We start from the raw sequence: 24,172 nt of genomic DNA on the forward strand, positions 1-24,172 counted from the left end.
TGGAACACCGGGGCCTACTCCATCTTCACCACTAGTGGGATGGGCTCTGCTTGCAACATTCCAGGCCTGCACCACCATGAGCGGAATGGGCTCTTCTCATGGCACCTCGGGGCCTACTCCTTCTTCGCCACGAACAGGAAGGGCTCCATTCGCAGCACTCCAGTCTGCTTCATTATCACTGCAAACAGGGTAGACTCCACTTGTCACACTCTAGGTCTGCACCATTCTTCACCATGAGCAGGACTGGCTCTGCTCGTGGCACTCCAGCCTGCTGCATTCTTTCACCGTGAGCGGCATGGGCTCTGCTTATGACACACCAAGCCGTCATCCATTCTTTGCTGCAAGCAAGATGGGCTCCACTCGCAGCACTCTGGGCTGCAACCTTCACATCGGGGCCTATTCCATCTTCGCCACGAGCAGGATGGACATCTCTCCAAACCCTGCGCAAAAATTAAAAATTCTGCACAGGAGGGGAATTCTGCACAAATTCTGTGCCCCACAGTAGCACAGAATTCCCCCTGGAGTATGAAGATCCAAGGTGTTGTGCAGTGACCCTCTAGATCAGGATAATAACTACAAGCATAAAATTGATTCCTGCCAGAGCCTTTATCCAGAACATTACCAGCTGATTGTCCAGCCTCCAGCTGACAGATAGTGACCTCACTGTGAGCCAAACAACTGTACCAGAGTGAGTGAACTACAAGCTAGCAATCTTTAAACCCGAACTGAAACACACACATACCCTACCTAGGAGGATCTATATTAGCTCACTGATAATTCCATTCTGTGTCCTTTCAATTGACTTGCTTTTCTCTGCTCTACTAATTTACTATCTTTCTAAGGACTACAAATACATGGTTTAATTTGCTGGCGAGGATTCTCTATTCAGGCTTTATTGGGCTGAATGTTTGCAACACACTGGCTTCACTCTGCTTTGAGTTTTGTCTTACCGTTTGGAGCCATTGTGCTGCTCAGCTGGGGGACAGGTAAGATATTCTCTCTCCCACCTACCCACCATGGTTCCTGTCAGGGGCGGCTCAGGGCAATGTGCCACCTGAGGCGGGGGACCATATGCTGCCGCACCCCCCACCGCCTGTGCTGCCCCCCAAATTTAAATAAAATAACCCCCCCCCCCCCAAGACTTATGAAAACCACTGGTGGTCCAGCAGGGAGCCTGGGAGTGATCTGCCGCTCCCGGGCCGTCGGCTGCCACTAACCCAAATGGCACAGGTGTCACAAGGCAGGGGCTATAGGCCACCGGTGCCATTTGGGTTAGTGGCAGCCGACGGCCCAGGAGCGGACCACCAAGTGAATTCCCAATTCTTGGGGGGGGGGGGGGGGGGGGGGCGCAAGAGGGTGGCGGGGGCTGAGCAGAATTTTGAAGCGGCCGCCTCACCCTGCCTCATTATACAACGGCCCCTGATTCCTATTATATCAGAAGCTGATTCCTGAGTGTAAAATATCTATACTGATTCCTCCTGGTGTCTGATACTCAGCTGGGACATTTGCAGAGAAGGAGATTAACATTTTTTCATAATTACACTGTTTTTACACTAGTTTTTCAGTCTGGTTTGAGGAAAAGAAATGCCATTATTATAAGCCAATTCCTTGTCCTGCCCACCCCACCCCTTGCTCTGCATATCTCCTATAGATAGATTGTTCCTAGGGCAAAAATTGTCTTGTTGATTTACCTAATAGGGTAGGGCAGGCCCTCTCTTCAGTTAGACTCCACCTACTATTCTTGCAGCTGGCCCAGCTGCCTTTAAGTAAATGACACCCTCCACCCCATTATGCTTTGTCTGTGCTTCTTGACTGTCTATCTTGGGGCCGATGTAATAACTAAAACTGGACTCCATTGGAGTTAGATTTTACCATAGGTTTTATAAAACATGCTCATTAAAATAAGTGATTCCTGAAAATCCACACTAACAAAAAATAAATAAATAAAAACCCAAGTATTACAATTTCAGCTGCTATGCAGCCTCACCATACCCTGACAAGTACACCCTCCCTACCAGCAGAGGCCTCCGATGAGCTCCACTCAGAACTGTTCTCAACAAGATGGCGGCGTGTGGATAGCATCGCTCAAGTCTGCTCATAGAATCTTTGCCGATTTACCCCAGTTTTTGGACTCAATGTCTCCACAAAGAAAAGGAAATGTCAGGGTGTTTCCCTCGGCACCCTCCCTTCCTTTGGGGCAGCATACCATCCCTGAGCATGCTATAATTTACCCGAAAGCAGGGGGAGCGAAAAACCCCGCTGATGAGACCGGAAGAGGAGTCTCCGTCTCATCTGGGGAAATCTCGCTCAGCCCCCCCCCCCCTGATCTGAGGAGGCCGTCGGCAATTTCCTCTCAATATTCTCCGGAGTTGGTGCTCGCAGTTTCCGAGCCGGTGCGCTCTGACCCAGCAGCAGAGGGAGCAGACGCGGAGTTTGGGAGAGTTACAGCTACGCCGCTCGTCGGGAGTTCAGGCTTGATTGGCAGGCACACCTCAAGCAGATTTTTCTAATAGAGGTGAGCCTATGATGAATGTACCACAGAGCTCCCAGTTTCTACAGGAGTCTGCTATCAAGTTTGAGAACAGCAGCGAGGTAAAACCCCTCCCCAAACCTACAGTGGTGACTCTACATTCCCTATAGGAATTAGTGGCCCAGCTAGGGCCTGCTTTTCAAAAGTTGTTCCTTACAGATTTCAGATATTTCTTCCAAATTGGATAACCTGATGCAAGATTATAATTGTCAGTTTGAAGACCACAGAAACAGGATTCAAAGCTTAGAAGAGCAAGTAAAAACAGGCCAAAAGGTTTACTCATCTATAATCCAGGAACAATTGGCTATGAATAGGAAAGTGGAGTTTATTGAAAATCGAATGAGACGGTTGAATTTGCGTCTATTGAGCTTTCCTAAAATAAATGGAGAGCAGCCAAGAGTTACTTTGCGGAAGTCTATGATTGAGGTGTTACGGATATCATCAGAAAGCATTCCATCATTTAATAGAGTATGCTCCAGAGAGAATGCTGCACAACATCAGTTAGATTTTGGGAACTTCACAGAATTCCTGGAATCCTCTACATTGGAGATCTTTGAAAGAGCCACATTATTAATCTCATTTGTTTATGAGAAAGATCTAAGCTTAGTTATGCGCATCTATTTCGAGAATCCGGGTGTTCATTTTCTTGGTCAGTTTGTCCAAATCTTTCCAGACCTAGCTAAGGCCACTCAGGAGAGGAGGAAGAGCTTCCTGACCATGCGACAGGAAGCTCAATCTATAGGAGCAACATTTCAGTTAAGATATCCCTGCAAATGTATTTTAAAAAGTAATAATGATACATATATTTTCTTCCTACCAGAGAGCTTAAATTGTTTATAGATTCTCGTAAAAGATTGCTCTCTACCTCCTCTCCACAAGAAAGCCCTGTAACTTAGATAAATAATAATGGGTAATTAACACATGTTAAGCTGTTTCCTTGTAATTTTTCTTTATCTTGTACTCCTCTTATCTTCATCTCCTCCCCCACAAATGTGCTTGTGGTCTGATATAAGAGGTATGTTCCTTACTATGAAGAGATATTTGAGTTATTGTTTCTTTTTTTTCTATACAAAGATTAATGCTTTGTAATTTCATTGAAAAGCAATAAAAATAAAATTAAATTAAAAAAAAAAAAAAAAAAGAACTGTTCTCACCATTGCATCCCTGGTCTCATGCCTCCACCTGTTTTGCAGCCTCCAATCCACCAGGGGACTTCCATGAGCATGCTCTCCTGGCTGGCCAAGTTCCATCCTCCTGCCTGTACCATACCCAGACTCCAGTCCTACATAATCAAGCCTTGTCAATCCCAAGATGCTTCCACATTGAGGTGCCCTTAGCATGTTAACTTAGCCACTTTTGCCTTGTGGCCTATCATTGTCTTTCCTCTTGGTCTCTGGGCCTTATGACCTCAGTCTTGCCTTGGGGCTTCCGGGCCTTCTAACCTCAGCCTTGCCTCGTAGCCTCCAGGTATTCTGACCTCAGTCTTGCCTTGCCTTGTGGCCTCCAGGCCTTCTGGCTCTTGCCTTGTGCCCTTTGGTCCTTCTTGCCCTTTCTGGCCTGTATAGGCCTAGTCTTGCCCTGTGGCCTATCTAGGTCTCTCCTTGTCCTGCCCTTCAGGACCTTCCTATATTGCCGCCTTCAGGCTTTAATGTTCCATGTTCTGTGTTTCCTTGTCTCACCTTGTCCTGTCTTGTCTTAGTCTGTTCCTGTCCAAGGTTCCAGGCTCACCTGCATGCTGCTCCTGTCTAAGCCTCTGTTCCAGTCTTACCTGCACTCTTATTCCAGTCCAAACCTTGGTTCCAGCCTTATCATCATGTCTAAATCTTGCTTTGGCTGTATCAGGTTGTCCAGGCCTTGCTCCAGCTATGCCAGACTGTCCAAGCTTTCCTCCAACTTTATCAGACTATCCAAGCCTTGCTCCAGCCTTACCAGACTGCCCAAGCCTTGCTCCAGCTTCACCCTGCCATTCCGTGCCACTCCGGAGGTGGTGTTTTCCATGTTCCGTCCAGACTGGATCCATAAGACCAAGTTCCTCCCTCTCCCAAATGCAACTCTCTCCCTTTTGCCTTGGCCTGATGTGGCTGGGCCAGGCCAAATGGGTCGGGCTGGGAATTCCTCCCTTCCCAAGCATGCCAAATCCCCTCATCTTAAAATTAAAAAAAAAAAAAAGTCAGGCTAGGCCTGGTGGGTCCTGCCTTCCCTCCCAGGCCCCTCCCTCTCACATTCAAAAATAAAATCAGGCTGGAGTGGAAATCCTACCCTCCAGAACCCCCTCTTACTCATTTTTCTACCCCCATGAAAAGTGAGCAGATTGGTTTGTTATGTATCTATAAAGTTGTTCTGTTCCCGCTTGTAAGCTAGTGTGATGTCACAGAAGGACTACAGCCCTTTAATCTTGTAGTTTTGTTATTGGCCCATTATGGTCACATGTTTCTAACTCCAACTGATTCTGGGCACTTCCTATTGGCTCAGAGTCTAGTTTATGCCTGCTGGGAGGCTTTCACTGTGTGTATGTGCTTCTCAGAGAAAGAAAAAAGAAAGCAGCAGACTTGTTTCTCCTGTTCCTTGTGAAGGCATTTCCTTTTTACCACACATAGACAATAAATGTAATTAAATCTCCAGTACAATTCCTACAGCAGCTATTTCAACTCTCGAGTCAGTACTCTGAACCTGAGATCAACTTCTCCTCTTCGCTCCCACTCAAGACCGCAACCAGTAAGTTATATGTTTTGATTACTTGTTGGAATAAAACACTGTTGGAATTTATGTCGTCATTGGAGATTCAGTATCTGGTTTAGCTGAATGATTAGCAGTGCATGGGTGCTGTGAGATCATGATACTCATCAAAACAGACGGAACCTGGGGGAGCTGACATCACCAGGGGAAGATGGCTGCCTAACCCCGAAGCTCCTGATAATTTCTGATTAAATCCATCTAAAATCGCTACCATCAGCGGTCTCAACTTGATTATAGCTAATCCCAACGACTACCTAACACTTCCTGATAGCAATGAAAAAGAAGTTGACAGATCTAAAGCAATTCTCCTTTTCTAAACACGCGGCTGAGTTGATGGAGGAAGAGAACCCCGCACCCACACAGGCTGCAGAGAGCGGAGATGAAACTTCTGATCTACCTATCAGACATTCATCTAACGGTCCTACTGAGTTACCATCTCGAGATGAGATGCGATCATGGTTTATGGAGATACGGTCGGATATGAAGCGACACAATCAAGAATTATGGGACTCTATTTCGGACATTCGTGAGGACCTAGCAGCGCTCAGAGCGCGAGTCGATGACATACGCGTAGAGAGCCAGGAAGAATCCCTTTCTAAAGTGCTGGCCAAGAAGAAAAGCTTGCAAAACTGTCTTTTCGATCAACTTCGCTAAAAAAAGAAAGGTTTGACACTGGCCTATAGTTATTCAACATAGTTGGGTCTAAATTCTTTTTCTTCAAAATGGGGCGCACTACTGCTCCCTTTAGGCTATTCGGTAACACTCCTTCTTTTAAGACGTGTTTATTATCCTGGTAATGGTTGGAATAATGGTATCCGGAATCAATTTTAGGGCTGTGGTTCTAATGGGATCTACAGGGTGGCTGGCTGGGTTAAGTGATTTCAGTAGTTGCTCGATTTCCATGTTGGATATGTCATCAAAATCAGACCATTTTGGTGTCTCTCTTATATTGAAATTGATCTTTTGTGACTTAGGCTTATCCATCCTAATTAGTAAATTCTCTGTTTTATCCTTGAAAAAACTGGCAACTTCATTGCACCGTGATTCTGCCAGCTTTGTTGTAGGCTGGCTCACGTTAGAGGTTAAATTATCTACAATATTAAATAATATTTGATGATTATTTGAAAATTTATGGATTTTATTACCGTAATATTCTTTTTTTGCTGCATTGATTGACTTTGAATTGAAAGAGTGCACAGAGCGTTAGGTCCCACTGTGGCAAGCAGAGTGTGAAACGTAATAGGCCTGCACAGCTTTGCTCTAAAAGAAAAAATATCAGCAGCTGCTAGAAAAAGGCAGGACTGGTTATGGGAAGGGCATAAGCTTTTCATCTTCAACGATATTGCCCCATCCACGCTGCGCAAGCACTTCGAACGTAAGCAAGTCATATCAGCCCTACGCACCGAAAAGATAAGATACCGTTGGACTTTTCCATTCGGCCTCTCGTTCGCTGTCAATGGAGCTACCTTTAGAGTAAAATCTCTCCCAGAGGCGGCTGAGGCCTTCAAGCAGGCTGGACTTTCCGTAACCTTTTCTACGCAAAAGCCCTCCGGGCTGGAAGTGAAGACAACCAACACCCCAAGATGGCATCGGGTAGGGGAAGGAAGACTATGGCTGCGGTGCCATTTGGTGGATACAAACGCCACGATGTCAGACCAAGGATGAACAGTAAATTTAATAGGAACAGTAATAATTGGTTTACCAGATATACAGTTTCTCATAGTTTCTATGCACAGATGTTCCAGTCTATAGTGTCAAAGTTGAGCTCTTGACAATTTTCAAATGATGGCGATGCATTACAAATTTTGGGACGGACCCAGGAAACAAGAAGGTAGGCGATCTGAAAAAGCTGACAGGTAAACAAAAGATAGGGAATAGATGCCAGAAGTCTTTTCCAGTACTTTATTGTGTTGGAGACGTTAAAATTAAACAGCCCGACTCAGGCCGAGTTTCGCCGTTCTCATAACGGCTGCCTCAGGGGCTTAGAGAATCATGGATAATGAAAATAGGATATTGCAATGCAATTCAATTGTGATCTGCAATGGAGCAGTTTCTTTTTCATTCAATGAAAACTCTTAAACATGTGGACTCCATACATCTAATGGTGCCTTGTATTCCATGCCATACTTGTAGTCTCCACACAGTGACTTAAATTGAGGCAGCCTCAGACCAGTTTGGCCCGGGACACAACCTTACCCCGAAGATACAGGTTGGCCCTTGGTGGGTTTAAGAAGGGGTTGCTGGAAAAAGCCAGTGTTTAGGCAACTTAATGGATGAAAGCTGCAAAGTAGAGCTGAACTCTGAACTGGAATGCTGGTGAAGCATCCTAGCATGATCAGATCTAGACTAAACACTTACTGATGTACTGCGTTCAGTACTAATTGTAAATTAACCTGTGCGCCGGAAATAAAAAATCTTTGCATTTTGAGTGCAGAGGAGAACTCTTATGTCCAGAGGGCCCTAACCTGTCAGCGTTTGAGTCCGTGAGAAGGATTGAAAGGAGCCGGGACCCGGGTGCCGTGCCAGTGGGAGAAACTCCTGAAAAGCAAGAACACGCCAACCAGGAGAAAAGTGAGGTCTTGCAGTTGGCCCTGGATGGAAGGACAACTGGCCTGCTAAGGAAGCAAGCCCTGGGATCCCGGCGAGTGCAGTAGACAACAGTAGAATCCTGCCAAGTCAGTCAACAATAACACCAGCAGCAGTACCAGAGAAAGTTGTTTTAGGATCACCTCCCAATAACCCCAAATCACTCTCCTTGAAGGTGATATGGTCAGTAGTGGCATGAACGGAGCACTGACAGGAGGTATGAACCAATTCTGTGCGTTCTCAGAGGAGTCCAGGACAAGATCATAGCAGGCTGTAGGATGCGGCTGCAGAATTCAGAGAAAAATGTCTCTTCTCACTGGGCAACAGACTCTGCCCTCATAAAAGAAAATCTAATGCTTCACGCCAAGACAGAAAGTTAAGAGAATACTGTTAGGACAAGTTTTTCTATCTTTCTTAATGTTCCCAAAACTCAAAAAAAATATATATATATTGGAAATATTTAAACTTCTTGCCTGCCTTTAAAGTGTTTGGCAGAAAATGCTGGGGGTCAGCAGGATACTTTAAACTTCTCTGAGAGTTTTAGATGTATCTGCTTTTTTGAAGAAACCCAAGAGGAGAAAAAGTTACCCAGAGCTACACTTTCAGAAAAATGTTTTAGAACCTGACAGAGAATGCGTAGCGAGGAAGGGGTTTTTTTGTTGTAAAGACCTTCTTTTTTATGGTCAAAAGATCTGGATATTTCCTGATCTGAGTAAGGTTACCCAGAAGAAATGCAAGGAGGTTTTTTTTGTGAAGCGGCAACAGATTGTGTCTTTCGGGATGGATTTCTTTCTAAAAAGTCCTTTGAAACATTGTAAAATTTCAAGGTTTTTCTTTCTTTGATGCATTACAGTTGGAGAAATTTCTTAACGTGGGGGAAGCATGTTCTGTTATGATAATATCTGGTTCATTGGTACTGCTACTACTATTTCTCACTGCTGAAATGCAACAAGACATGGAAAAACATAGCCTAGGAATTATGTTAAGATAACAATGCCATCTCTATTAGGTGAATTTATGGACCTGGAATTTAGTCATTTCCTGTTTGATGAATTGCTATTTATTTTTATATATATATATATATAACTTGATAGGGATGTGCTTTTGTCTGAAATCAAACAGGAAATTCCAACAAAACTCAAACAAAATATTGTTTCACATGTCATTTCATTTTCCACTAAACAGCCACCAGCCCCTGCTTAGGCCCCCCCCCCCCTCACCCTCTGCCACCCTGATCCCCACCCACCAAAAAATAAAACCATCACAGCAAACGTTTAAGACACCCCCCTCCCCACCGGGCCCTGCTCCTCGCCCTCCTTGAAACATTATACCCCTTCCTGGGGCTGGCGTCGTCCAAAGAGAGCAGGCATGATCCCCAGTCACTCCTGCCCCACCAGGTCAATTGTTTTAGATGGTCCTGAGGCCTGCACCATTTTGTTGCACCACCATACAAGATGGCACTGTTGCGTCCGTCGGGCTCAGACGGCTTCAACCTCTGTGCCTCACCTTTCTTCCTTCTCTTTCCTCAAGACTTGGGAAGATGGCTGCTGCCGCATCTTCATGCCGCTCTCTCTGGCGTCCCCGGCGACGGTGTTCACCATGATTTTCCTGAGGGCCTCCTAGGGTGCACGCGCGCAAGCCATCCACATCTTTATCCACATCATGGCAGGAACCTCAGGGGCGTCCCGGGACAAGTATTTAGCCTGCCCTTCGTTTGCTAACAAACTGAGTTAGCAAGGATTGGATTGCCTCCGGTCTAAGCTGCTCTGCTGCTTCCCAGCTGCCGCAGGAAGCCCTCTCTGCCCTTCGGGGTATTCTTCACTAACCTGGGTACCTGCTCCTCGGGGGCCCTTCTACTCTATTTCAGGTACCTATCTTGGGATACCGGGTACTCGCTCCTTGAGGGCCTGCTCTCCCTAATCTGGTGCCTGCCACTGAACAACTTCTGCCTGCCAGGACCTTCTACTATACAGCTATCTACTTCAGTGAGTACTAACCCTTTCAGTCTGTCTCATCTTCAGCGCTCTGGATCTACGTCCGGGACCTGTCCCTGCTGCGCCGCGCTGCCTATCTTACTTGAGTGTGAGACTGGTCTCCTCTGCCGAGGACCCCTAGACTATTTCTCTGGGTTACCTTCACTGCTGCCTGCTCCCCGAGCAATACCATCAAGCTGTACAATAAATACAACTTCTCTGTGTTTGCATGTATAGAGTCTAGTCTAGTACTGCGGTTCCTCACTGGGCTCCTCCCCATGGGCGTGGCCTTCATTGCAGTACCCAAGAATCCACTCCAACACCTCATAACCATAACAGGCACTAGTCGCAGACAGCATGGATTTACCCATGGGAAGCCTTGCCTCACAAAATCTGCTACATTTTTTTTTTGAAGGGGTGAATAAACATGTGGATAAAGGCAAACCGGTAGATGTGGTGTATTTGGATTTTCAGAAGGCGTTTGACAAAGTTCCTCATGAGAGACTGCTAAGAAAAGTCATGCGCTAGGAGATGTCCTTTTGTAGACTGCAAACTGGCTAAAAGATTGGAAACAGTAGGATTAAATGATCAATTTTCTCAGTGGAGAAAGGTAAACAATGGAGTACCTCAGGGATCTATACTTGGATCGGTGCTTTTCAATATATTTATAAATGATCTGGACAGGGGAACGATGAGCGAGGTGATCAAATTTACAGATGACACAAAATTATTTAGAGTAGTTAAATCACAAACGGATTGAGATAAATTGCAAGAAGACTTTGTGAGGCTGGAAGATTGCTTATCCAAATGGCAGATAAAAGTTAATGTGTACAAGTGCACATAGGGAAAAGTAATCCATGTTGTAGTTACACGATATTAGGTTCCATATTAGGAGTTGCCAACCAGGAAAAAGATCTGGGCATCATAGTGGATAATACATTGAAATCGTCGGCTCAGTGTGCTGCAGCAGTCAAAAAGGAATTATTAGGAAAGGAATGGTGAATAAAGCAGAGTGTCTGCATCTCTCCATAGTGAGACCACACCTTGAGTAGTGTGTGCAATTCTGGTCGCCATATCTCAAAAAAAGATATAGTTGCACTGGAAAAGGTTCAGGGAACGGCGACCAAAATAATAAAGGGGATGAAACAGCTCCCCTACGAGGAAAGGCTAAAGAGGTTAGGGCTGTTCAGCTTGGAGAAAACATAGCTAAAGGAGGATATGATAGATTCTATAAAATCATGAGAGGACCAGAACAAGTAATGGTAAATCAATTATTTACTCTTTCAGATACTACAAGAACTAGGGGGACACTCCATGAAGTTAGCAAGTAGCACATTTAAAAGAAATTGGAGAAAATTATTTTTTACTAAACGCAGAATTAAGCTCTGGAATAACATTGCCAGAGGATGTGGTTAAGACAGTTAGCTTAGCTAGGTTTAAAAAAGGTTTGGATAGGTTCCTGGAGGAGAAGTCCTTAAACTATTAATCAAGTTGACTTAGGGAATAGCCATTGCTTATTAATGGCATTAGCAGTATGGGATTTATTTACTGTTTGGGCCTTCTGGAACGCAACCCTTCCCCCCTTATAGAAGTTATATCCGACAACATTAACTTTGAAAAACCCGCCATTCTGCTAGGAGATTTCAATATCCATGTGGACTCCACACCACTCTCCCCTTCATGTGAAACATTCCTTGCTGCCCTTCAGGCCATAGGCTTCACTCAAATCATCTCCACCCCCACAAATAAAGCTGGGCACACCCTAGACCTTATTTTCATGAATTCCTGCACCAATTCCCGCCGACTGTACTCCAGTTCCCTGGTCAGACCACTCACTCATCGAGACTCAGCTCACTATAAACTCCCCCACCTCCTGCAACCATCCTCAAAATAACTCATTCTCCTTCAGAAAATCCTGCCCCTCTGAGGAGCGTACTTCCGCACTTACCGAATCCCTAACCAAACTAGACTGCTCTTCCCCCGAAGCTGCCCTCAGCTCGTGGAGCAACCTCACCCTCGACATAGCCAACAAACTATGTCCTCTCATCACTCGCAAGCAACACCCTACTCCCTCAAACAAAAAACCATGGTACACCGCAGAATTGCACCAAATGAAACACAACCTCAGACTGAAAGAGAGAATCTGGCGTAAAGACCCAACCCAGCAGCACGCCACCTTTTACAAATCCTCCCTACACACCTACTGCATCTCTATTCAAAAAACCAAACGTGACCACTACGCCGCCAAAATACACCATTACATGTACAATCCCAAAGCCCTTTTCTCATATGTTGCCTCCCTCACCAAATCTACCCCACCTACCATCGCTGACAATGAAGCCAACACGAAATGTGAGGAACTCGCCCTCTTTTTCCATAACAAAATAACAAACATCCTCCTCAGATTCACCCTCACCCCCCCACCCCCATCTCCTAACTCACCACTCCCAACACCACACTAGACTCTATCGACCTCACATCCTCCAAGGAAATTGAGTCTATCCTCAAAAAAAAAAAAAAATCAAGCCAGCTTCATATCCCTCTGATACTATCCCCACTAAAACCCTTCTAACCATTCCCAACACCATTGCCAAACCCCTAGCAGACATCATTAACTCCTCCCTCTCCACTGGTTCAGTCCCTGATTCCTTAAAACACGCAGTTGTCAAACCCCTGATCAAAAAACCCTCTCTAGACCCCAAAGATCCGGCCAACTACTGACCCGTTTCAAATCTCCCCCTCATCGCCAAAATCATGGAAAAGGTGGTGGAACTCCCAACTCATGGACTACCTTGAAGACAACAACATCCTTCACCCCTCTCAATTTGGCTTTCGCAGGAACTTGAGCACCGAAACACTACTACTCTCCCTCACTGATGCCCTCCTCACGGGCCTGGAACAAGGTCATAGCTTCTTCATTGCCTTCCTTGACATATCCGCGGCCTTCGACACGATTAGCCACAACCTGCTCATCTCCCATCTAATCAACATTGGCATCTCCGGCACAGCTCTCCTCTGGTTCAAATCCTACCTGGCTAACAGACACTTCTCAGTCAAACTAGGCAACTCAGAATCCACACACTTTCCCCTCACACAAGGAGTCCCCCAAGGCTCCTCCCTCTCCTCCACCCTATTTAACATTTACCTCCTGCCACTCTGTCAGTTACTATCTGAACTCGGCCTCAAATTCTACCTCTATGCAGATGTTCAAATCATCATACCAATACAAGAATCCTTATCCACCACGCTAAAATATTGGGAGAAATGCCTCACATCCATCAATTCCCTACTCACCAATTTACACCTTGGCCTTAATTCCTCAAAACTGAACTCCTCCTCATCCACAACCACCAAACTCACAAACTCCCATCTCCCAACGACTCTGCTGCCAGTACCGTCGCCTCACAGCTTCCAGTACGAAACCTAGGTGTTCTAATTGATCCACACCTAAACCTAAAAAAAACACATCAACTCGTCCTAAAAGAAGGCTTCTATAAGCTCAATGTCTTAAAAAAGCTCAAACCCCTACTCCATACTCACGACCTCAAAACAGTCATCCAAGCCACCCTAGTTTCCAAACTGGACTACTGCAACTCACTGTACCTAGGCCTCCCCTACTCCTCTATCAAACCCCATCAAATGTTACAGAACGCCACCGCCAGAATAATCATGAACGCACACAAATTAGACCACATAACCCCCCCTTCTAAAAGACCTCCACTGGCTCCCCATCCCATCAAGCATCCTATTCAAGACCCTCACCATCATACACAAATCCATCCACAAAAGCAACTCCTCCTGGCTCAGCAAACCCTTCAGATTCACACACTCCTCCCGCCCAACCAGAACAAACCGTAAAGGTACACTCACATCCCACCCCTCAAAAAAGCCCGCCTCACATCAACAAGGGACCGTGCCCTATCAATTGCTGGCCCCACTCACTGGAATGCTCTACCGACAAACCTCCGCCTCGAGCCCTGCCAATACAAATTCAGGAAAATGCTGAAAACTTGGCTTTTCCACCAGGCATATCCTGACTAGTTCCCGTTACCACTGCCACCTTCACCTCCTCACCTTGCAATTAACCCTCAGCGCCCTAAGCAATATGTTAATATGTAAATATCTTTAACCCTTTAGTTTCAGCTTTTCAGGCTCACATATAGAGCCTCCTTCTAGCTGCAGCACCTTTGTTGCAAATTGTTACTCTTGTTGCTCCCCTTTCCCCCCTCCGTTTTTTGTATTTTCCACCTTTTTGTTCAGATGTAAACCGATATGATGTGCCCTCTAATGTCGGTATAAAAAAGCTGTTAAATAAATAAATTTGCCAGGTACTTGTATCCTGGATTGGCCACTGTTGGAAACAGGATTCTAGGTTTGAAGCTGACCACAGGAAGAGGTAAGATGTATCCTCAGAGGCAGGTCTTGAACGTTTTAAAATTTTCCAGTAGTTGGGAGGGGGGGGCGCGTTGGCAGAAGGGAGGAGACCTGGCTCTGCTTTCATTTTTATTTTCTCCATTCATTTTTTAGTTTATTTAATTTCAAATAAATGAAATGAAAAAACACATATAAATGAAACAAGATAAAAATGAAAAGAAAAAAAAATGAACTTGCACACCCCTACTACTTATGTCTTCTTTTCCTTATTGCAAACTGTAATTTTGAGAATTATACTATTACTCTTTACTTCCTTAATTTTTTTGCTACTGTGTGGGCACATTTTTCAATAATTTATTTTGTCAAGAAGTTCTTGATATAGTTTTGTGTATTAGAAAAATAGATAATTATAAACAAAAAGCAAAAAATAAACTCCAGTGCTCAAGAGCTGCAAACCAGTCTGTTTTTCAGCTTATCCACAATAAATATTCATCATATCTATTTGCATATATCTGGTGCATATATGCATGTCATTTTACAAGAGTGCTAAATCAGGAAACTATGTCAGTACCACTCCCAACTCCCCAGTGGGAGCACTGAGAGGAGAGGATCACCTTGCTGGTGGCTGAAAGGAATCAGTAAGTTTTTGCTTGGGAAATTTTCTTTTTTAAAAGTATTGGGGCGAAGTTAACTATTTAGGAATATTATTTAATGTGTTTGTGTGTTTGTGCTTTAATAGTCAGTAAGGCAGCGAATAAACAGAAGTTAGACTTTGTATTTTTAAATAATCAGTCAGTAAGGCAGCTAGTAAGCAGTAGGTAGTCTGTTTATTTTTAAGTCTGTAAGGCAGCCAATAAGCAGAAGATAGAGTGTTTGTATATTAAAAACAAAAAAAATCCAAAACTAAAAGGTAGCCAGAAGCTAGAAATAAGCTAGGAGCAGTGTACACCTAAGTAAAACGGTTGAAAAGTTCAGTTCAGTTACTCACCTTGGAAAGGTGATTTGGTTTGATTAGGTACCAACATTTGTTAATCAAGAGAGCAGTGAGTCACTCTGGCTGACTAACTGAAGTTAGACTGTTTGACAAAATTCCTCATGAGAGGCTTCTAGGAAAAGTAAAAAGTCATGGGGTAGGTGGTGATGTCCTTTTGTGGATTACAAACTGGCTAAAAGACAGGAAACAGAGGGTAGGATTAAAAGGGCAATCTTCTCAGTGGAAAGGAGTGGGCAGTGGAGTGCCTCAGGGATCTGTATTGGGACCCGTATTTTTCAATATATTTAATAATGATCTGGAAAGAAATAAGACGAGTGAGGTAATCAAATTTGCAGATGATACAAAATTGTTCAGAGTAGTTAAATCACAAGCAGATTGTGATAAATTGCAGGAAGACCTTTTGAGACTGGAAAATTGGGCGTCCAAATGGCAGATGAAATTTAATGTGGATAAGTACAAGGTGATGCATATAGGGAAAAATAACCCATGCTATAATTACACAATGTTGGGTTCCTTATTAGGAGCTACCACCCAAGAAAGAGATCTAGGCATCATAGTGCTTAACACATTGAAATCGTCGGCTCAATGTGCTGCTCAAGTCAAAAAAGCAAACTGAATGTTGGGAATTATTAGAAAGAGAATGGTGAATAAAACGAAAAATGTCATAATGCCTCTATAATCGCTCCATGGTGAGACCGCACCTTGAGTACTGTGTACAATTCTGGTCGCCGCATCTCAAAAAAGATACAGGTACAGAGAAGGGCGACCAAAATGATAAAGAAGATGGAACAGCTCCCCTATGAGGAAAGGCTGAAGAGGTTAGGGCTGTTCAGCTTGGAGAAGAGATGGCTGAGGGGGGATATGATAGAGATCTAAGATCATGAGAGGTCTAGAACGGGTAGATGTGAATCGGTTATTTACTCTTTCGGATAATAGAAAGACTAGGGGGCACTCCATGAAATTAGCATGTGGCACGTTTAAAACTAAATCGGAGAAAGTTCTTTTTCACTCAACGCACAATTAAACTCTGGAATTTGTTGCCAGAGGATGTGGTTAGTGCAGTAAGTGGAGCTGTGATTAAAAAAGGATTGGATTAGTTCCTGGAGAAGTTCATTACCTGCTATTAATTCAGTTGACTTAGAAAATAGCCACTGCTATTACTAGCAATGGTAACATGGAATAGACAGTTTTTGGGAACTTGCCAGGTTCTTATGGCCTGGATTGGCCACTGTTAACAGGATGCTGGGCTTGATGGACCCTTGGTCTGACCCAGTATGGTAAAAAAAAAAAAAAAAATTATAATAACCCAAATTTGCATTAAGAGCCTGTGTGCTGAATTTCAGCACAGTTTTAATACACAGGTTAAATTTTTTTAAACTCCTGATGCAGTAAGTTAATGCTGTGCTAATGCATCGTGAGTTACCATACGTACATACACAGAGTCACTAGGCGCGGTCAGAACAGACAACCTGAATGCACATTTCAGCTCGGGAGGGAGAGGCTGAACGGCAGAGCGTGTAGAGGGGCACATCTTTTCTTGTGCTCCTAGCCAGCTATCTGGCTGCGGTTAGGCTTAAAAACATAAATGGCACTCTTTGCGGGAGAGGTCCCTGGCGGCAGATCCAGTGTTAGAAACTTTACTCCACCTCTGACTAGGAGCAAAGTTTCTAGCGCTCAGAAATTGTGCACTCAGCCAGTGCACTTCTCTGCACAGGGAGGGAATGCTTTATGCCCTCATTTACAATGGATTTTGCATGCGAGGGCGCTGAGCTAAGGGCTCATTTTTTTAAATGCACTTACAGGCCAATACAATACAGCGCGCTCAGCCAAGCAAACTGTTTAACCCGCAATTAGACGCGGGTTCTAGACACGCGTCCACAACCCCTTATACCATAAGGGGATTAGCGCATCCCCCTCCCCCCGCGAAACTAATAGCGCTCATCACATGCAAATGCATGCTGATGAGGCTATTAGCTATTCTCCCCAGATACAAAAAAAAAAAAAATGTTCGGCTGACCTGCACATTTTTACGCTCAAAAATGAACGCCTGCCCAGAGCAGGCATTAATTTCTGAGCAGCCCAAAAAAAAAGTGTACAGAGAAGCAGAAAATACTGCTTTTCTGAACTTCCTCTGACTTAATATCGTGGCCATATTAAATCGGAGCAACCGAAAGGTTTAAAAAATAACTGAATAAGTGGGCTGGTGGTCAGGTTAGGAAGAGGGACGCTCAATTTCATGAGCATCCATTTTCCTAATTCGTGGTTGTGCACAGGTTAGGACAACGGGTGATCGTAAAATTGAGCGTCTGTTTTCCTAACCTGCTAACAGCCACCTCTCCTGGGCGCCCACTGCCATGAAGGCGCTAGGGGCACACATCTGTCCTTAGAGCCTCCTTGGCAGCGTGACCCCCTCATTTAAATATTCTATCGCATGCCCAGGAGAGGTGGCTGGGTGCGCATTAGGAAAGCGGACGCTCAACACTGAGCGCCCATTTTCCAGGCAGCTTTATTGTCTCGACCTGACAATGTGCACCCAAGTGTGGGTAAAACCATGTGTTCAGATGAATGCACTTTACTGCACTGGCCTGCATGTGTGTGACCTTACGCTAGCTGGCTCAGGATACTTGCTGTTTTCCCTTCTTCCCACATCAAAAGCTAGAATGCAGTCACTGTTCCAGAAACCGGTTGGATTGCTGGTCATCCACTCCAGTGCTAGCCTATGTTATTTGTTCTCTGCTGTGAACGTGCAGCAGGCTGGGATTCCGTGAGGGTGAAGGCAGATTGTAAAACCCAAGTGCTATTATTTATATTGGGAAATGTCATCTTACATCTTCAAAAGAAGAGGTCTGTAATGCCGTGAACTCCCTGTGTACTAGCTTTATTTGAAAATACGCACCACAGGCAGAGAGACCTGGAAGAGAGGGAGCTGGGGTCCTGCTCAGAGTTATCCTCTGTAGGATATCCCTATAGAAGGGTAAAGGAGAGTGAACCCAAGTAGTAATATATTCAGCACAGCCAGCAGGAGGGGGTTAATTTGCAAGATATAGACTTTCAGACCAACCATTGGAACCCGAGCAAGATTGTAGCTCAGACAGGTTCAGGAACAGGGGAAATAGCTCAAGAGATTACACCTGCCCATGATGGAGGCTCAGTACTCAATTCGTCATTTCTTTCACAATTTTCCAGCAAAAAGAGTTCCATGCCTGTTAAAAGTTTGATACCAGATTGAGATTTAAATGTGAGCTAAAAACATGGCTATTCAAAAACCCATATAACCTAACTTAAAAACAACAGAAGGTAAAGAACCACAGTAATAAGAACGACAAAAGATTGATGAAAAATAAATCTAACGAATATTAAGAACCTCAGCACATCATCCTAACTAATATGTGACATTTGTAATATGTTTTGCCAATGTCCTAGATGTTTAGTCAATATGGAATGAACATTTCATTTGAAGCCTATTTATAAATATGACCCGGTAACCCGTCTTTAATTGTTGATCCAGAGCTATGAATGTTACCTTTGTAAACCGTTGCGATCTTTACATGGAACTACCGTATATAAAATGTTTAAATAAATAAATAAATAATCGTGGGAACATCCTGTCAGGGCCAGTTGCAAAACTAAAGCTTTCCACTCACAAACACGTGTTCCGAAGATCCTTGGTCAAATTCTAGCTTTCTTTTTTATCCAACGTCAAACGGTTATTACATCCACTTAAAGAGAGAGAAACCAAGGCCAGAATATCTTTGGGAAACAGTCTGAAAGCTCTGAGATTGACAGCCGCGAGCCAATCGGTCTGCAGCTTGCTGAATAACCTCTTCAGGAGATGAGGGCCTCCTGGAGACCGGGATCGGAGTTGTGAAACGGGCACGCCGCACGGGGGAGGGCCTCAGCCTGGTTCAGAAGTCTAGGCTCACCTCGTAGTGCGCAATTCTCTGGGAGTCGGAGATCAGCTGTGCATTGCAGATGTTGCAGTAGCTGTCAGTAAATAAAGCTCCATCCTCCACTCCTGCTGACTTCATCTGCAGCGACATGGAAAAAGGACAGACGGGAGGACAGGGAAGGAAAAGGCGACAGGAAGGGGGGGGGGGGGAAGAGAGAGAAAGAAAAGAGAATCAAAATGAGTTCCAGGCAGCACTGGAGAAAGGTGCGATGTAAACTAAAGAATGTTTTGAGTACTTTTGGAGCTCTTGGGGAATGTCTGCTTAAAGGAAACTTCCAGAACAAGTAAAAGGCGCGAGAGGGAACAACAAATACCCAAGCCCCAAAGGAAAGGAGGAGAGAAAGAGAAATACAACCATGGGGGAAGTAAAGGAGAGGAAACTGAAGGTGGGAGTGGGGCGTGCACCCCCTCTTTTTTTTTTCTGCATTCTGACTCCGGTGTGGGTTTTTCGGGTCGGAGTATGGGAGAGAAGGAGCCGATTCCTTGGTGGTTCCCCTATTCCTAGTCAACCTGGATTCAGACCTATTGCGGAGTTGGGGAGGAAGTGAGAGAACATTTTGCTAGTCCTCACCTCTTGACAGGGAAGGGAGGTGTCTCAGTGATTTTTTTTTTTTTATTCTGATTTTGTTGGTGGTTCCCTTACTGGAGCACTGTGTGGAACAAAACCCCTGCGCTGAGTGAGGCTAGAAAGAGAGAGAACCACATTTTCTGAATCGCACCCCTGTGGTTGGAGTCCCTGCTGAACTTTTTTTATTTCAGGAGTAGGTTTTCTGCCCACCCTTCCTGCCAAAGAGAGGTCTGGAGGGGAAAAGGAAAAAAAAAAAAAGAGGATTTTGCTTTTCCCTGCAGTGTGACTTTTAGGATCCTCCAGCCTTAAAGATCAGAGTAACATCTGAGAAAAGCTCTAGGAGTGTAAATGATTTCATCTGGAGAGAGAAGGAGAGATTGGAGCCCCCGAGAGAACAGGTCTGAGTCTTCTGGAATCCAGCAGAGACAGGAGATCCATTCCAGTCTGAGCAGCCTATTCTCCACCTCCTGGAAGAAAGGCAATCCCAGGGGGAGGGGGGGGGGGGGGGGAAATACCAAGGGGCCACATGCAGAGATTGAGTTTAGGCACTAAACGTGTTTGGTGCCAACTGATTACAAAAGGCCATGTCTGCCGGTAACTTTCATTTTAGAACAGCCAATCCGGTGTCCGGTTTGGTTTGTTTGGCACTTTTACACTCTTAAAAAGTTAAAGTATTGAGATTACACCTCTAGAAAGACTATTGCACAATGCCCTGGAGGTACAGTATATCCTTCCTTCCCCCCCAGCATTCGGAGAATCCATACCAGGGTCTGGAGAAAGTTGGTACTGACTAAGCAGGAGCAGGTAGAGGGCTGCCTCATTTGTGGAGTCGAAGCAAAGGCAGACCAGGCTCTTCTAACCACCATTTTATATACCCAGTCCAAGTTTATGGAGAACGAGTAAGCTAAGCTTGTTATTGAATTTATTTATCATCCATTCCTTAGCTAACATGAAACATCCCTGATTCTACTCCAGTTTCCTGCTTTCAACATTGCAAACTGCATACTCTTCTCCATAGGCTGACTTCCTTCTCCTCCCAGCCTTCTGAAAGAGAATAGCCCTTAGTAAAAAAAACAAAACAAAAAAAAAAAAAACACCTATGCACCAAGCCTGATTCTTGAAGTTCCTGCTGAATTGTTTTTATTTCAGGAGGAAGTTTTCTGCCCACCCTTCCTGCCCAAGAGAGGCAAAAGCCCTACCATAGCTTGGTGAAAATTTTCAAAGTCTTAATCAGGAACTATGGGAGGAAAATTGGGGATTACATAAAACAGCATGGCTGAAACGGACTGACAGCTAGCTACAACGCACATGCTTTGAGCCTTCATGAAAACAGATGTTCCATAACATGGTCTGGGAAGAAAACTACACAAGTTTTAAAAAATGCACATGGCAGCGAATGTGCACACTTGCCACTTTTCCATTTCAGCTGCGTACGTTTAGCTACAGAACAAGCAGAGATTCCTGCATTGCTTCTTACTTGTTTAAATACATTTCTTATTTTGCCCTACCTGGATAAGTAGTTCAGGGCAGATTACCACGTGAAAACATATAATAATCATATAACATACATATACTATAAATCCTACACTGGCTACCCATCCAATATAGAATACTATTCAAGGCTCTCACCATCATCCACAAATCCGTATACCAGCAATCCACACTCCAACTCGCCATCCCTCTCAAACTACATACCCACAAGGCCGATCAGATCCGCCTACAAAGGTTCTCTCAAGGCCCCCCGAACAAATCCTCGGTCCACAACTCCATTCATAAGCGAGCACTTTCGACTGCGGGTCCGCTCCATTGGAATTCGCTTCCCCCAGATATACGCCAGGAACAATGCCAGCTCTCCTTCAGAAAGAAACTGAAAACCTGGCTGTTCACACAAGCTTACCGTTGAAGGAACCTTTATCAACCAACATTGACTCTCACCCTCTGACCTCTTCCCTAACATTGACTCTCACCCTCTGACCTCTTCCCTAACATTGACTCTCACCCTCCGACCTCTTCCCTAACTCCTCCCCCCCTCCCCGTCTCAGTCCCTGCCCCCGCCCCGCCCACCTCTCCATGTTTCCTCCTTCCACAAGATATATTATGTTAATAATCGCCTAAGATAAATCTACAGCCGAGCTCAATCAGTTTGTCTCGCTGCTCTATTGTTTTTCATTGACTATTTTATCACTCTTCAGTTGTTATCTTTTAAAATCTTTCCTGTCATGTTTTCGCTCCCTGTTTAATGTAACTTTACCTTCTATATTTAATTGGTTTCCCCTCAGTTACATTGTAAACCGGTACGATAAGACCTCGTCTTGAGTATCGGTATAGTAAAAGGAGTTAAATAAATAAATAAATAAATAAATAAATAAATAACTATCTATCAAGTGCAAACACAACGTACACGAGGGCAGGTGTGTGGGATAAAAAGTAGTCGCCTGGAGGACCGGTGAGGAGCTCTGCTGAAAATTATCAGAAAATTAGCCCTTGGCCATAAGTTAAATCAGTGGTGTCCCGACCGGTGACCCGTGACTGACCCGCAGTTTATGCCGCCAGAAGGGCCGGGAATGAAAAGGAGGAGGCGCCCGCAGTCTTTCGCTTTCCTCCCTTCCTAGCCTGCAGGGTGTCCTCCTGCCAGCAGAGGGCGCGGGAGAGCAGCGCCTATCTGCTGCTGCTTCCCTCTCTGCTAGCTCGCTCTTGCAAGACTCGCTGGCTTCCTCGTGCTGTTACTATTGCAGAGGTGAGCCGGCAGAGGGGGAAGAAACAGTTAAATGTGCCATGGGCGGGGGGAAGGTGATGATGGCAGGGGTTGGGAAAGATGATGACAAAGGCTAGACTGGGGCTGGGCGGCTGGACAAGGAAGGTGATGATATACCAGAAGGAAGGGAAGAAGGTGATAATGCCAGGGGAGAGGGAAAAGTATGATTGTGGTGGAGGGAAGGGAAGAGAAAGTGGGATGATTCCAGGGGGTGGAGGAGTGAAAGAAGGGGAAAAGGTGATGATGCCATGGGAAAGACAAGAGAAAGGTGGTGATGATATCGGAAGGCTGGAGAGAGAGGGAAGGTAAGAGAAAGTCAGGTGGGTGGAGGGAGAGGATGGTAATGATGCCGGGAAAGAGAAGGTGATGATTCCAAAAGGGTGGACAGAAAGAGAAGGTAGTGTTGATGTCAGGGGAGGAAGAAGATTAAGGTGATGATGATGCCAGGGGTGGGGGAGAGGGCAGGAAACAAGGTGATGTCAGGAAAAAGAGAAGGGAGAGGGAAAAGGAGGTGGTGGTGATGCCATATGGGTGGAAGGAGAGGGAAGGTGGTGATGATGATGCCAGGGTGGGGGGGAGGGAGAGAAGGGAGTGATGATGGTAGGAAAGAAGGAAGGGAGGATAAGATGATTATATAGGAGGATGAAGGAAGAGAAGATGTGCCAGGGGTGGGGGAAAAGGAAAGGGAGGGGGGATGATGCCGGAAGTTTGACGTCAGGAAAGAAAAGATGATTGTGAAAGTGGTGATGTGCCACAATGAAATGAACTCTGTGCCCCATGTGCTACAACGCAAATAAGGTTGGGAAACGCTGGGTTAAACCATTTCAATGCACATCAAACCCACCTGAAAACTCTTTCAGGGACACAGTCACTGTAACTATATAAAACTCTTTATTATTATTTACTCTTTTAACATTACTTCTTCTATTACAACATTTGATGCTATCTTCAACCTAATGTTTTCTTAATAAAATATTGTTCCCCATATTACAAAACCTCCCTACATCTACCCATACTTCTACAAAATACCATGCCCACACATCACACCATCTTCCTCACACACTCATTACCCATTCATACATTACCCCACACTTCTTCTATAGCAATAATCCTAAAATTACAAGCATCATATAAACACTTATATTCTATTGTCTTCCATTAACACCCCTGTATCAATCCTGGCCTAATAAACCCCTGGCTATTCAACACCACACTTATTTAAAGTTATTTAAAAAATGCTTATTATTGTAAACCGCAGTCAACTCCCCAAACGGAGACTTCTTGTTCATACTCCGTCCCAAATGCAGTCTCTTGCACTTTTTTTTTCTTTTATACCGGCAGTTTAAAATTTTTCTCGTGTCCCACAACGTGTGCTTGATCTTAAATGGAATCGTTGTAAGCCACCATTATGTTCATTGCTCCACTTTTCTTTTCTCTTTTTATAACCGGCTCACCGCCAGTTAAATCATTAATCGTGTCTCAAAAACATGTATTTGTACTAAGATGAAATGGTTGTAAACCGCCGTTGCGTGCTTTACTTCTGAGGATTACAGAGGAAAGCTCGGTGTTCTCCACCGGGCCGGATCCCACAAGCTCTATCCGGGTTGAAAAATGAACAGCAGGTGTCTAAATGCCTGATCGAAACTGCTTATAGTCTCCCGACGCCGCAGCATTTCGGCAGCCTACAGACGCCTGCATCGGGGGATC

The 24,172-nt window shown here is 44.8% G+C and overlaps 1 protein-coding gene across 4 annotated transcripts in view; it reads right to left on the reverse strand.

Moving 5' to 3' along the window:
• LOC115095861 (zinc finger matrin-type protein 4-like) overlaps positions 1 to 24,172 on the reverse strand; it is a 354,259-nt gene that overhangs the window by 306,365 nt on the left and 23,722 nt on the right. For 2 of the 4 annotated variants that reach the window (XR_003857896.1, XM_029610140.1), the window contains exons 1-2: positions 22,245 to 22,358; positions 19,117 to 19,221 (exon numbers count right to left, since the gene is read on the reverse strand). The exons of 1 other annotated variant lie outside the window; for it this stretch is intronic. Coding sequence is in view for 2 of the 3 variants with exons in the window: in XM_029610140.1 (XP_029466000.1) it covers positions 19,117 to 19,221 (105 nt within the window). In the remaining variant the exon portion in view is untranslated. Of the gene's footprint in view, positions 1 to 19,116; positions 19,222 to 22,244; positions 22,362 to 24,172 lie in introns of those variants that run through there. One more of the 4 variants, XM_029610142.1, reaches the window with a different exon arrangement.

This window comes from Rhinatrema bivittatum, chromosome 7, assembly GCF_901001135.1.
Source record: "Rhinatrema bivittatum chromosome 7, aRhiBiv1.1, whole genome shotgun sequence".
Lineage (NCBI taxonomy): Eukaryota > Metazoa > Chordata > Amphibia > Gymnophiona > Rhinatrematidae > Rhinatrema > Rhinatrema bivittatum.